The following is a 14,626-nucleotide window of genomic DNA, read 5'->3' on the forward strand; positions in this document are numbered from 1 at the left end:
CTTGCCTTTCGTCTTACAATCTATACCCTGTTCTATTTATCCCTGGCTTTGTTTTCGTCCCAGTTCCGTTAGAGACAGATTTATAAGTATTGACGGGTTAAACCTGGCGAAGTCAAGACCCTATGCGTATTGGCTCCGGCCGCGATTCGATTCCTACCTGGTGTGACGGAGCTGAAATCTATGAGCAAGCGTCTGTCGGCGCTGCGATACGTAGGTAACCTACCCTTATTCAATAGATCAAAAGGTTTGCGCTCGAGACACATGGAAAGAACTGGACCCACTTCTTAATTCGCCATAGAAATTCATCGCATTGTAAAACTATGGCCGAAATATCTTCAATGTTCCGCGCTAACGAGATTGCTCATGTCCATGATTGCCAGGAGTGATCACCAGGTCACTCGGGTTTTCCACGGCATTTTTCCTCCCATATGCATGATTGCTATATAAGGATGGAAGTTTGCTATTTCTTTTTTTTTTTTGTTTTATTTCATCTCCTCCTTCAGAACCGCAGATCCCAACCAATCTGAGGTCCCAGCTTGGGTAGCTCGTCGGCTACACTCTGCACGTCCTTGTCACCACGACCACTGACGCAAATGACCAGGTTCTTGCCGGGGCCCAACCTCTTCGCGGTTTCAATGGCACCCCACACAGCGTGGGAAGTCTCCAAAGCGGGAATGATACCTTCCAACTGGCTCAGCAAACGGAAGCCTTCGAGCGCCTGCGCATCGGTGGCCGCGAGATAGGTGGCGCGGTTGTTCTCTTTCCAACCAGCGAGTTCGGGTCCCACACCGGGGTAGTCAAGACCAGCCGAGACCGAGTAGGTCTCGGTGATCTGCCCGTGCTGATCCTGCAGAACATAGGTGCGCACACCGTGGAGCACACCGACAGAGCCGCGACCCAGAGTGGCGGAGTGTCGGGCGGTGTCCACTCCGTCACCGCCTGCCTCGACACCGACCAACTCGACCGAAGGATCCTTGGAGAAGGGGTAGAACATGCCGACGGCGTTTGAACCACCACCCACGCAAGCAATCACAGCATCCACCTTCTGGCCGAGTTCGGCCATCTGCGCCTTGGTCTCATCACCGATCACGCTCTGGAAGGTGCGCACCATGGTAGGGAAGGGGTGAGGTCCAATTGCCGATCCGATGATATAGTGAGTCGTATCGAGGCGAGTGATCCAAGCGCGGAAGGCTTCGTTGACGGCGTCACGAAGAGTACGGGCGCCAGCCTCCACGGGAACCACTGTAGCACCGAGGAGGCGAATGCGGAACACGTTCAATGCTTGACGACGGACATCCTCTGCTCCCATGTAGATTGTGCACTTCATGCCAAACTTGGCACAGACCGTCGCGGTTGCCACACCGTGCTGGCCTGCTCCGGTCTCGGCAATGATCTCGGTCTTGCCCAACCGGCGAGCCACCAGGATCTGGCCAAGGGCGTTGTTGATTTTGTGCGAGCCGGTATGGTTGAGATCCTCTCGCTTCAACCAGATGTTTGCGCCCCCCGCGTACTCAGTGAGCCGCTGGGCGGCATGCAAGCTCGAGGGTCGGCTCATGAAGGGGTAGTAGGATCGGTACTCTTCCCAGAACTTTGGATCCTTGACGGCCGCCTCGAACCCAGCCTCGAGTTCAGCCAGACATGTGGTAAGGGCCTCGGGGGCATACTGACCACCAAAGACACCGAATTTGCCGGAACCTTCGGTGGTTGCGGTCTCTTCACCGTCCGCCTCGTTGTGAGACGTTCCGTTCACCTGTTGTTGGCCGGAAGTAGAAGCTTGGTATTGTCGGGCAATACCCTTGCGTTGGGTAATCTTATAGCAGTATTCCTCCACAGCGCGGGCAGCCTCACCAGCGGGAGCGTCATGGAGAACGTTGATAATCTGACTACCGATGACTGCGCCGTCCGCAACCGACGTGACGCTGAGGAAGTGCTCGCGAGTGCTGATACCGAATCCAACAGCCACAGGCACATTGCCAGACAGGTCCTTCACTCGCTTGATGAGGGCAGGCAGGTCGGCATTAAGGGTTCCTGTAGCGCCCGTCACGCCCATGCGGGAGACAAGGTAGATGAACGAGTCGGCAATCTTGCAGAGAGATTTCATGCGCTCCTCGGTGGTAGAGGGGGCAATCAAGGGGACGTAGGAGAGTCTGGTCCAAAGAGATCGTTGAAATCAGCCTAATTCAGTTCCAAGAAATTCGCTGGCATGAAGGGAAAGATGCAGAGATGGAGTGGACTAACCCAGCACTGGTGCAGCCGTTGCGGAAACGAACGGCTTCCTCGGGAGGCAGATCCACAATGATGAAGCCATTGACTCCGGCATCGAGGCAGTCCGTCAACAGTTTGGTCTGTCCATAGCGAAGGATAGGGTTATAGTAGCCCATGAAGAGAACGGGAACTGTTAGTCCCTTCTTGCGAGCTGTGCGGACCATCTCCAGCATGGAGGTGATTGTGACTCCATTCTCGAGGGCCTTCAGATTTGATTTCTGGATTGTGGGACCGTCGGCGATGGGATCGGTGAAGGGGAGACCGAGTTCAATGACATCTGTGAGCATGGGGATGCTGGGTTAGCACTGGAAAGATTCTCCTTTTGTGGTTGAATGGTGTTGTGATGGGGTATTCCCAATATCGCTCCGTTGTGACTCACCAGCGCCACCAGCTTGCATGCCCAGCATAACATCTGGGGTCTCCTCCGCGGTGGGGAAGCCAGCCGTCACGTAAGTGACGAGGGCGGGACGACCCTCTGACTGGCAGTGAGCAAAGACTTCCTTGAGGTGATTCATCTTTGTGATCACTGTGTGTTAGAGATGAAAGATGGTTGAGGAGGGGGAAGTGAAGAAGGAGTGGGGAAGAGGAAGACATAAAGAGACGAGAGAAGGGAAGGAGGACCCCTTCCATCGATCGCACGATCTTTCACCCCTCCCGCACCTTCCACGAGTCGCCGCACCCAAAGAGCAAACACTCGGCGGCGAAAAAAAAAAATTCACAAAATCCAAAAAAGGCGGAAATTCCCTGGCAGTGAGTCAACACAAGTTCCCCAAACGGGCCGAGCCGCCAACTGCGAAAATGAAATCAACTGGACAATTCGAGTCACTAGGAGAACAGAGAATAACTATCCAGAGTCTATATTACCATGCTAGTAGTCATAGTCATCGAGATGGTTGAGATGATTTACGAAGTCTTTGTTAGTCCTTACTAAGGTATGGAGAAAGTTGTGTGTGGAAATTAACAGGCTATTCTGCAGGTGTAGTGTAGTTACTGTAGTATGACATTCAGTTGCAACTGGATATAGATGCGGCCAGACTCCTGTCGCCTCTTCCATATGCAACCTCAATTGTCTGGATGGGTTGGATTCCGTCATTCTTGTTATGTTGTCGTCCCCTTTGAAAAGTTTCTAACATTGACAGGTAGTTTGGAACAAGTACAGATCCATATATGATGTCGATATGCCCCTCCTTTGTGTGGTTTGCCTCCATCAGTTGAGGATCCGCCCCCGGTCTCGGCCTGTGAGATGAGTCAAATTCCAACGATTGACCAATGATCGTGATGTTGGCCCTTCGATGTGGAAAGAGACTCCACTTGCTTACCTCAGCTGAATACTGCCACTTGTTTCCACTGTGCAGTGGCAATTGGCAACGGTCTCCAATTGTGAGTATGAGTATGAGCAGACTAAGTACCTGCTAACCTAGTAGGCTAGTAACTAGTAACTACATAGCACGGTAGCAGTAGTAAGATCGATGATTTACTCTCTATACATTACAACCTGTAGCCAGATTAATGCGCACCACTGACCTTTGGGAGTTCGTCCTGTTGTCATCTTTCTGCAAAAGCGATTGTGAAAGGTCGTTTCCATCGCGAACACTAGCAATGGAGCTCCCAGAATACACTAGTAAGTTGTAACAGTGCCAGTAAGTCATTCCCAACGGACCGCCTCGTGGACGTGGGACGGCTGTGTGTAAACGTGCAGCCCCTGCAGGTCATTCACCGTTGGCGGGACTCCCGATCGGCAGACAGATTTAGCCTGAACGAGGTCAATTAGGTACTTTTGGACCGAAACCACAGGAGACTGAGCCGTGAAACTACCGTTGCAGTTCTGTTGTAGAGACAATCCCCTGATGAATCAAAATTGCCAGTAAGTTTACTACATGCTTGCTTGTTGCTCTCGCTAAATGAAACCAAGACAACATTGATTCTCGACGACTTGCGCCGAGGTGACGGGAATGATGTCAATCGATGACTGATGATTTCGGCAAGCCAAAATGGCTCCGAGTCCGTCGGCGACTATCGCCATCTCCGGCCATTGCGGGCGGCTCAGTGCCGAATTCTGAACCTTTTTTTCCCTCCCTCTTGTTTTTTTTTTTTTAAACAACAGCAACCTTATCGACCCCATTTGGCTTCCCGATCAAAAACATTCAACAGACAAGAGCTCAGATATATATATATATATATTCCAGAGTCATTGACTTGACTCTCAGAAGAGGCATAGACTTGCGCTTTGTTTCCTGTCAGTTCCAAGTCTGCTTGATAGAGAAATCGGCATTTGTTCTAAAAAAAATAAATCGGGACCCAGTGGATCAAGAAAGACCAAAATGTCTGACGTGCCCGCTACCAGTCGCGCAGATGAAGTTCAGACAGTAAGTGGGCTTGCGCGAGCAGAAGCATGAGCATCTGGGATTGCGTCACCATGGACTCGATTCATGATCACTCCCTCAAATCCCTCGAAGATGGACTTCGTGCTGACGGTGGCGGAACCAACAATAGTTGCTTAACGCGGTGCAAGATCTTCTCATCCCCTTCATTCGAGACGCCGACGAGATTCCCAACTCCACACTACACCAGACCAATGGACCATCGGAATCCACGAGAACGGCATTGGTAGACTACAAGAAGCCCGAGGAGCTTCGGAAGATCCTCGACCTCGAGATTCCCGCCCAAGGCCGACAACAGGAAGGTCTCTTGGAGGTTCTGCAAAAGGTCTTGAAATACTCGGTCAACACCTGGCACCAGGGTTTCCTGGATAAACTCTATGCGTCCACCAATGCTCCCGGTGTAGCGGCCGAGCTGATTCTGGCCACCCTCAACACCAACGTCCACGTCTACCAGGTCTCGCCCGCATTGACCGTCGTGGAAAAATTCACCGGTCAGAAATTGGCGCATCTGTTTGGTTTGACCGGGCCTCGGGCAGGTGGTATCACTGTGCAGGGCGGATCGGCCTCGAACACGACCTCCATTGTTATTGCACGAAACAACCTGTATCCCGAGACCAAGGCGGAGGGAAACGGCGGGTACAAGTTTGTCCTCTTTACCAGCGCCCATGGCCACTACAGTGTGGAAAAGGCCGCCCAAATGCTGGGCTTCGGCAGCAACGCTGTCTGGTCGGTGCCCATTGACAAGCACGGCCGAATGATCTCCACGGAGTTGGAGCAGCTGGTGCAAAAGGCCCAGAGCGAGGGTCGAACTCCCTTCTACGTGAACGCCACGGCGGGGACGACGGTGATGGGCTCCTTTGACCCGTTTACGGAAATCGCGGCCATTTGCCAGAAATATAACATGTGGTTCCACATTGACGGCTCCTGGGGTGGTCCTTTCATCTTCTCGCAGAGTCAGAAGCACAAGCTCACGGGCTCACACTTGGCCAACAGCATCACCATCAACCCGCACAAGATGCTCGGTGTCCCAGTGACCTGCTCATTCCTCCTGGCCGCAGACATGCGCCAGTTCCACCGCGCCAACACCCTCCCAGCAGGCTATCTCTTCCACAACGAAGATCCCGAACTCACCGACTCCGAGCCAGCGCAAGCGCAGGCCGAGGACTCCAGTCCCGAGGTATGGGACCTCGCCGATCTGACTCTGCAATGTGGCCGCCGCGCGGACGCTCTCAAGCTCTTCCTCGGCTGGACCTACTACGGCACCGAAGGTTACGAGAAGCAAATCAACAACGCATGCGATGTGGCCCTGCACCTAGCCACCCTGGTTTCGCAGAACCCCAACTTCACCCTCGTTAGCGAAACCCCACCCCCCTGTCTGCAGGTCTGCTTCCACTACACGCCTAACCGCAAGATGGTCTATCCGCGCGACGTGGTCTCGAACGAGCCGCAGCGTGCCAAGAACAACAGCAAGGTCACTGAACAGATCACGCACGCGATCGTGCAAAAGGGATTCATGGTCGACTTTGCTCCCCCCAGTGGCGATGACAATGAGTTTGGAAATGGCAAGTTCTTCCGTTGCGTAGTCAACGTGCAGACTAGCAAGGAGACGGTGGAGAATCTCATTCGTGCTGTCGAGGAAGTGGGCCCTGCCATTGTCGAGTCACTCACCACGACCACCCCTGTACTTCCTACGAAGCGGCTCGGGGAGCGTGGACACGGTCCTGTGGTGCATCAATATCGCTGAGGAGCAATTGGAGAGACGCTTCACTGGGGTAGTCTCGAAAGGTGAAAGGCGTGTTGCGACGTCACGATAAATTATACTTCTCGGGTGGGCATTCGTACAGGGTGCGGGAAACGTCGTTGGCTTGGCCTTAACGCCAAGCTGATTCTCATGTATATAGTGTTTATACACCACAGCCCTTGTAATAGTACAAATATCGACTTTTAGAAATAGAACATTCATGATCACGTGCCAACTGTTTCCTCCCTCTTTACCTGCCTAAGCACAATGTGAGAGAATACTTCGATGACGATGCATTTGAAAAGAATCGAATGTCCAAGCGTGATTTTATATGTAATCGGCTGAACCCTTGGATTATTTGCCAATCTCGACCCTCTTCTCAAGGATAGAACGCGCCTCGGCCTCCGTCAGACTTTCAATCTCAAGTTCCGCAAGCACAGACCGAGCGCTTTCATTATCTGTAAACAGCCTCTTTTCGGCCTCCCACAAATTCAATGGCGAATCTCCGCCTTCCGTGCTCTCGTTGGCGACAGCGCTCATATTCAACAGGCGAATTGCATCGGTCAGCTTCTTGATGATACGCGAAGACTCAGCCCCATCGCCTAGCTGATTATCGATGACAGTGCATAGGTGATGAACATCGCTGGACAATTGTGCGGCACCCGCTTCAGAGAAGTGATTTCGCATCAGCACATGATCGTAAATGTAGTTTTGAATCGAAATGAGGAGATGGCGCGAGACGCGACGCAGAGGAGCCACCCCAAGAGCTCTTGAAAGAAAGCCGAGCTCGGTTGACAGGATGCGCATTGCATCTGGCAATTCTGACGAGACGGGGAGCGACGACGCCGCTACCCCAGCCGAGGGAATGGACAGCGATGTCCAAATCGCCAGGCGCGAGTAAGGCTTCAAGGCCGTTGTTATATTTGAAGCCAAGGTTGATGTGATGATCGACTCCGATTGCAAGCGAAGATGTCGGTACGCCGAAGCCGTCTCGTCGAAAAGCGCACCCTCGGATGTCTGCGCATTGACGGGTCCGTGATGTCCAACCGCAGGCGAGGTACGCGATGCGACCTCTGCCACAGACATGCTACCGGCTACATTGCGGCCGCCGTCACGGTTCTGTTTCACTCGGTCTTGAAGTTCAGTCCACAGCTCGACAAAGAATACGTCGTTGCTCCAGTCCTCCATTTTCTTTTCAAGATATTCAGCGCTGCCAAATACTCGGCAAAGCCGCTCAAGACCCGCAACGCCCTCCACACTAGCCTGGCCCTCAGCTCCCTGCACCGTCCGGCCTAAAGCGGAGGTCATTGTCCGGTAGGCGTCTAGAGCTTCGCGAAGACGCCCGTGGAATTGATCGAAAATGGCGATTTGAATATCGATCAGGAAACGCAACTTTTGACTGAATGATGATAATGGCCGATATCGCTCGGTAATCGTCTCTAGTAGGTCATTCACTCGGATTGCAGCCTTGGTCGGTTTGGTGACATGGGGCTCCATTCCGTCATAGTCGATTTCGCCGCTGTTCGGTGTCTCGATGATATCTCTGTATCGAGCCAATGCGAACTCCTTCTCTACTTGGAGCCATCGATCGTACCATCCTTGCTTTGTGAGCACGTCCCAAGCTATGCCCTTCCAATTGTCCTCTGTGTACGGATCTGGCAAATAATTCCACGTCTCGCGAAGATCGGTGTCAAAGTTCATCAGCTCATGAACGAAATGGCTCAGCAAGTGAGGGTGATTGGCGACTTGAGGCATGAAAGTTTCGATCTTGTGCCTTAATAGTGGGAGCAAAGCCGTGATGAGAGCATGTGAAGCACTGTAGAAGTTCCACTCATAGTCTGGCTCCACGGACTGAGCTTTCTGGTCTAGAACCGGCTGGAGGTGAGATATGACAAAGCCACTGAACTGATTGACCAGGTCTGTGATATGGGCAAGGAAGTACTCCGGCTGAAGCAGACATCAATAGCTGCATCAAATATTGAAAAGGCCGAGAAACTTACCTTGTCAAGTCTGTTCGTAGGTTTGTCACCGCTAAAGTGATACTTGAAGCGAAGGTCAAGGGGCTGCACCATTACTTCCAATGGGAACAGAACTGGAGGCTCGAGGCTGTGGCTTGGACCGAAGGAATCGTGAGCCGGTAATTCCCTGTACAAAGCGTCAGAAATTCCATGCCAGCTAGTCATCATCATCAGCCGCTCGTCTTACGCACGGGATCTGTAGATCAATGAGAAGCTCGACATCCTGCCTCCATTGACTCAGCAAGCTTTCGGTGATATTCAGCTGTCTCGTCGGCCATTTCATCTGATCTAGGGTTTTCCGAAGTCGGTCTCCAAATATCCTTTTCAGGTCTTGTCGCAACGCCAAAGCCAACTTTTCCGTATAGTTGATGAGATGGGGAGCAGCACCTTCGGCAGCGGGCTGTGCCTCTTTGAGAGACCCGACAATGTTGCGAAGGTGAGTATAGGGTTCGAGTGCAGCGCGAGGGTCCGTTTGTATGTCGTTGAGGGCTTGCTTGCTACAATCAATTATTTAGCATCCGCCTCGCATTTATCGACTTTCGACAAGGACACACCTCAATTCCTCCGCCACCTTCAGCGTGCGCACGTAGCCTCTGGAAATTTCCAGTCGCTGCAGTCTCTCCATACTCTTCTCGAGTCGGCGCACTGCCTCGTCACTTGTGTCCGATTGTGTGATGGCTTTCAACCGGCGGTCAATGTCCGCTTGCTCTGCGGCAAAGGTCACGGCCCGTTGACGAGTCGCCTCGCTGTGATCGCTGGATGCTTTGGTCGCATTTTGGAGTGCTTCCTGCGCCTCTGCTAGCTGATTGAAAACATGGTTAGATTCAATCTTTCATATCTGACCACATGTCAGGGGAGGGGGGTTGTTGTGTGGGGAAAGTACCTGCTTGCGCTGAATTTGTTGCTGATCACGTAGACTTGAAAGGAGGGAGCCCAGACTATCTAAATCAGTGGGGACCTGAATCTTGTCATTCAGGTAGTCTTCGACTCGTGTGCGCTCGTGCGACGATAAAGCGGTGGGAGGCGCCATGACTGAGGAGGAAAAAGAACGGCCGAGACGCAACGGTGTCGCGAATGTTTGGGTCTCCGCCTTGAGGGGAGAAGGAGACTGACGTACATCTGGGGGTAGTGGTACCCTTTTACCTTGCGGTCACAGCTCCGCCGGTGGCTGCGGCTCTCTAGCTTAATACCTGAAGCTCCGGACAAGCTTCCAATCGCCCATTTTTCTCATTTTATTCTTCAATCTAGAAAGTTACTTATAATGAGAAATGTCTAGCCCAGCTAAGAAGCGCAAGAGAAACGCGCCGGATACTACTTCGCCACAGAAGACGCGCAGCATTGCATCGTTTTTCCAAGGACAAGCGGCCAAACAGAAGAAGCAAGCGGTGCCAGAGCTAGGGCCAGAGTCAGAACAAGAGCCAGAGACCCAACCGGGGATCGATCAGTCCGAGTTGAGCTTGTCAGATGAGGCTCTGGCTCGAAAGCTGCAGGCAGAATGGGATCAAGAAGAGCGATTGTCATCGGCAGACAAGAACGCTCATGATTCCACTGCCGGAGAACCCTCGTCAACCCTCGATGATGTACCAGACGAGAAACTAGCAGAGGTGCCTACGGGGAAGGCTCTAGTGCAATTGCAGAAGAATACGCTATCCTTGCAATCCTCTGCAGGTACAGAGGACACTGTCGCGTTAGCTGTTCCCTTCGACCAAAGTCCGCAGACCTTCAACGCGACCAAGTATGCGGCCGAGCTCCGGTCGCATTGGGCCGCAGACGGTGGCGATGCATCTTATGCGCTGCTGACAAGGGCGTTTGTCCTCGCCAATGCTACCACGAGCAGAATCAAGATTGTGGATACGCTCGTGAACTTCCTAAGGGTCTTGATCGAGGGAGATCCATCTAGTCTACTTCCCGCAGTCTGGCTCGCGACCAATTCGATCACGCCGCCGTATGACGAGAAGGAGCTGGGCCTTGGAGGCTCATCTATCTCGAAAGCGCTCAAGAAGATATATGGTCTTGACAGTCAAGGGCTCAAGACTCTTTATAACAAACATGGCGATGCCGGCGATGTCGCATTCGAGGCCAAGAAACGGCAATCTTTTACCTTGGCCAAACCGAAGCCTCTAAGAATCAAAGGCGTCTATCAATCACTCCTGAAGATTGCCAGCAGCAAAGGATCGGGCAGTCAAGAGGCGAAGCAACGTATTGTCGACAAACTCCTCCAAGACACGAGAGGCGCCGAAGAAAGTCGATACATTGTGAGGACCCTGGTCCAAAATCTTCGCATCGGCGCTGTAAAGACCACAATGCTCATTGCACTGGCCCGCGCGTTCCTATATTCCAAGCCAGAGGGGGCAGACTGGACGACTCGACCACGAGAAGAACTAGCCCGTTTGAAAAAGGATGAGCTGGCTGAGATATACAGCAATGCAGAAGAGCTTGTCAAGGCGTCATATGCCCGACACCCGGACTATAACGATCTTGTTCTGTGTCTTCTCGAGATTGGCGTGAATGAAGAACTACTAGTCAGATGCGGCCTGGCTCTTCATATCCCCTTGAGACCCATGCTGGGCAGTATCACCCGGGATTTGGCAGACATGTTGACAAAGCTACAAGGAAGAGATTTCAGCTGTGAATACAAATATGATGGACAACGTGCACAAGTACATTGCGATGCGAACGGCAAAGTTTCCATCTTCTCCCGACATCTGGAGCTCATGACCGAGAAGTACCCGGATCTGGTGGCTCTTGTCCCCGAGATCCGCGGAGAGGGCGTGTCAAGCTTCATTCTCGAAGGCGAAGTTGTTGCCGTAGACAGCGAGTCTGGAGATCTCAAGACGTTCCAAACCCTCACGAACCGAGCCAAGAAGAACGTCGATATCGGAGCAATCAAGGTCAACGTCTGCCTCTTCTCCTTCGATCTCATGTATCTGAACGGCGAACCACTCTTGAATCGCCCATTCAGGGAACGTCGAGAACTTCTCCGGTCTCTCTTCGTCGAGATTCCCAACCGGTTCACATGGGTCAAGAATCTAGACGCCACATCTGCAGATTCAGAGGCCGTCCTTGAATTCTTCAAAGGCGCCACAGACGCCAAATGCGAGGGCATCATGGTGAAAGTGCTAGACAACGCCAGCAGCTCGAACGGCGCAACAACAATAACAACAACCACCGACCTCGAGTCATCAGACGGTGCCCCGGCTACCGAAGGCGATTCCGCAAAGCCACCGTCAGACACAAAAAACAACAACAGCAACAGCAACGAGGAGACCAAGCTACTCAAAGAAAAGCCGACCCGTCGCAAAGCCCTTCTATCCACCTACGAACCCGACAAACGCCTCGAGTCCTGGCTCAAAGTCAAAAAGGACTACAGCACCTCCTCGGAAACTCTCGACCTGATCCCCGTCGCCGCCTGGCACGGCAACGGCCGCAAAGCCAAATGGTGGTCCCCGATCCTCCTGGCCGTGCGCAACCCAGAAACCGGCACCCTGGAAGCCGTGACAAAGTGCATGTCCGGCTTCACCGACAAATTCTACCAGGCCAACAGGGACAAGTACGCACCGGGTAGTCCCAACCTCATCTCCCGGCCGAGCTATGTCGAGTATCGCGGGACCCCCGATGTGTGGTTTGAGCCACAGGAGGTCTGGGAGATGGCGTTTGCCGACATCACCGTCAGCCCGACGTATACAGCCGCCATTGGTCTAGTGAGTGAGGATCGAGGGTTGAGCTTGCGCTTTCCACGATTTCTCAAGGTTCGGGAGGATAAATCTATTGACGAGGCGACCACGTCGGACTATTTGGCTCTGTTGTGGCGTAAGCAGGGGGAGAGGATTCAGGAACAAGGCCGGGGGACGGGTGACGGGGGACAAGAGCAGTCGGGGTGGCAGGAGGAGTGAACCCAGAGGCTTAGTACTGGGTCGAGTGGATCACGATTTAATGAACTGTGAGCTATGTGTGGCACGCTGTCGAAGCCCCAGTGCCCATCACATCAATCTAGTTTATATGGGACACAAGCGAACACTCCTGCACATTCAATACGGAATCAAAGTAGAAGGACAGTAGAAGTCATAAGCCATCATTTTCAGCTGTTCATTTGGCATTGTTGACGAAAGAGGCTTTAGTCAGGTCAAGGAGATTATTTCCCAGTTTGTAGACAGGTTGTTCTACGGGGCGACGCAAGTGGCGCGTCAAGCGATCGAGGGTTAGAAAAGTGCTTTGGGGAAGAGAGTCCCCCCAGTCAATAAACCCCTGACATCGGGGTCTAGCTGAAACAAGTATGGAACGGTCAACGGTTGTTGCACGACATGCAGTCAACAGGGAAAGGAGGTGTAGAGGTTAAACGCCATGAATGCAGAAGGGTAATCACCATGAGACAAGATCCAATGAAGAACGCGTTTCAATGGCAACTGCAGCTCGGGACTGAGCCAACAAGAAGAGAAGAGGCTTTGAAAGATGCAAAGAGATGAGGTGCCGCTGGAGGGGACCTATGTTCATAAAATAGAAAACGTAGAAAAATGTTCGTGAAGCGGTCGTGAGAGGATGCCGTGAAGGGAGTTAAAAGTGGCGGTAAGGGGTCAAAGATGAACATCGAAAGGCAAGAAAAGATGAAGAGTGCAGGGATGATCGAGGTGAGCGACTAAGGATGCAGCTCGCCACCCAGGTGTAAAGCGAGTCCAGCTTGCTTGGCTCGGAGGCGTGGACTGGAGGTGGTGGGAGGCACGAGGGCATCGAAATTGAGTCGCTTGCGGGCGTCCTTGGTGGAGAGAGGGGTCCGGGCTGGATTGCCTGGGGTACGGCCACCCCAAGCGGGCTGAGCTGGACTGGGAGTCACATTCACAAAATCCGCAAAATTGAATTGTTGGCCGGGTGTCCCCATGTTGGGAGTGAGTTGTGGAAGCATCGCATGCTGGCTAGGAGGCGTGGATGGTGGGAAGGCTTGCTGTGAGCCTCGTGCCACTCGGGCTGGGGTGGGCGAATTGGCCAAGTACAGCAAGAGATCGGCGCCATTCTCGTGGTGTGAAGGGCGGTCCCCCAGTACTGTACGAGCATGCTTGGGCGGCGGCGTGCGTGGGGGAGAGGAGCGGACCATGGAGGCGGAGGTTTGAAAGCTATGGACCGGGAGATCCAGATCATTCTCTTCATCTGACGTGACCTGACCTGGGGGGGAAGTCTCCTCAGGGATGGCTGCCTCGGACATGAAGGGGGCTGCGATTCGTCGGGATATGTGACGGTGGTTGAGACCGGGAGACGAGGCGGGTAGTTGGTGGGAGCTTTTCCAGGAGACTCGTGCGTTTTTTGCTGGACGCTCGGTATCTGAATCTGCCCGAGCACGTTTGCGACTGGTTGGCCATGTCGGTTGCATCAGATGGGCATTGAAGGTCACGGCATGTTTGTTGCGTGCGGATCGCGGTAGTTCCTTCGAGTAGGGTGCCACGAGGGGCGGCGAGGTCAAGGGTGTTTCACAGCGACTCATTGAGACATCTGAGGAGGAGTCTGACGGGCGGTCGCTGCTGGCTGAGTTCATCAACCCGTAGATTCGGCCATGTTGATACTTGAGCTTGGCCAAGCCAAGGCGGTCCTGTAGATTCAACGAGACCTGTATGGATGGAGCGTTGGTTAGCCTTTATGCCTCATTGAAGGTCCGGCCGTCATGATCTTGCACCGGTGTCCATCCATAGCAGGACTGCATGTGGCTGCTCATTCACAGGGCGACAGCGCCGGTGGTTCATGGCCGATGAGGGTTGAGGGGGGGGGGATCGTGTGATCCACCAAGCTTGGGGCTCCCCATGCTGAGTGACGTGCTCAAATACATCGTACTATTGCTGTGTTTTTCTTTCTTCCTTTCAAATTGATTTTCTCGTCGGGTGGATCCAGGTCTCCGAGAGCACGCATTCTTACCTGAGCGATATCCAGTTTTCGAATGGCCTTTTCTGCAGAGCCAGGCTGCGACAACACGGTAGACATGGTGGACAGAGTTTAGAGAGGCGAAGAAGGCAGGGCCTGACAAGGAAAAAGGTCTTTTGCGGGCAGCCAAGAACCCACGAAGGGTTGGCCAGGCAGTCGCTGCAAGGGCGGGCTGAGCAACGGAGGGTTCACGAGAATCGGAGCCAATTGGGCCCCGCTGGATCCCACAAGGAGTCAGACTCAGGTCCACTCGGCCGGAAATTGACAGGCGGGCACACTTTGAGACGAGAAGTGCCAGACACGGTCTGACCAGCCTTCCA

General features: G+C 53.2%; 5 protein-coding genes across 5 annotated transcripts; 2 read left to right on the forward strand and 3 right to left on the reverse strand.

The window, feature by feature from the left end:
* Positions 1-499: 499 nt before the first annotated feature.
* N7539_001841 (Tryptophan synthase) lies at positions 500-2,780 on the reverse strand (the record flags this gene model as incomplete). The annotated part of the gene is made up of 3 exons (XM_056931444.1): positions 500-2,147; positions 2,239-2,542; positions 2,645-2,780. The coding sequence occupies 3 exons, from the start codon at positions 2,778-2,780 to the stop codon at positions 500-502; spliced, it is 2,088 nt and encodes a 695-aa protein (XP_056793475.1).
* A 1,806-nt stretch (positions 2,781-4,586) lies between these two features.
* N7539_001842 (pyridoxal phosphate-dependent decarboxylase family protein) lies at positions 4,587-6,390 on the forward strand (the record flags this gene model as incomplete). Its single annotated transcript, XM_056931445.1, has 2 exons — positions 4,587-4,631; positions 4,759-6,390. The coding sequence occupies 2 exons, from the start codon at positions 4,587-4,589 to the stop codon at positions 6,388-6,390; spliced, it is 1,677 nt and encodes a 558-aa protein (XP_056793476.1).
* Positions 6,391-6,741: 351 nt separating this feature from the next.
* On the reverse strand, positions 6,742-9,435 carry N7539_001843 (RINT-1 family protein; the record flags this gene model as incomplete). Its single annotated transcript, XM_056931446.1, has 5 exons — positions 6,742-8,334; positions 8,388-8,532; positions 8,597-8,902; positions 8,960-9,207; positions 9,289-9,435. 5 exons carry the CDS (start codon positions 9,433-9,435, stop codon positions 6,742-6,744), a joined length of 2,439 nt encoding a protein of 812 aa, XP_056793477.1.
* Positions 9,436-9,673: 238 nt separating this feature from the next.
* On the forward strand, positions 9,674-12,298 carry N7539_001844 (putative DNA ligase I; the record flags this gene model as incomplete). Its single annotated transcript, XM_056931447.1, has 1 exon — positions 9,674-12,298. The coding sequence occupies one exon, from the start codon at positions 9,674-9,676 to the stop codon at positions 12,296-12,298; it is 2,625 nt and encodes an 874-aa protein (XP_056793478.1).
* Positions 12,299-13,038: 740 nt separating this feature from the next.
* N7539_001845 (uncharacterized protein) lies at positions 13,039-14,366 on the reverse strand (the record flags this gene model as incomplete). Its single annotated transcript, XM_056931448.1, has 2 exons — positions 13,039-13,998; positions 14,301-14,366. 2 exons carry the CDS (start codon positions 14,364-14,366, stop codon positions 13,039-13,041), a joined length of 1,026 nt encoding a protein of 341 aa, XP_056793479.1.
* Between the last annotated feature and the right edge of the window lie 260 nt (positions 14,367-14,626).

This window comes from Penicillium diatomitis (genome assembly GCF_028827545.1).
Source record: "Penicillium diatomitis strain IBT 30728 chromosome Unknown utg000002l_segment0_segment0, whole genome shotgun sequence".
NCBI lineage: Eukaryota > Fungi > Ascomycota > Eurotiomycetes > Eurotiales > Aspergillaceae > Penicillium > Penicillium diatomitis.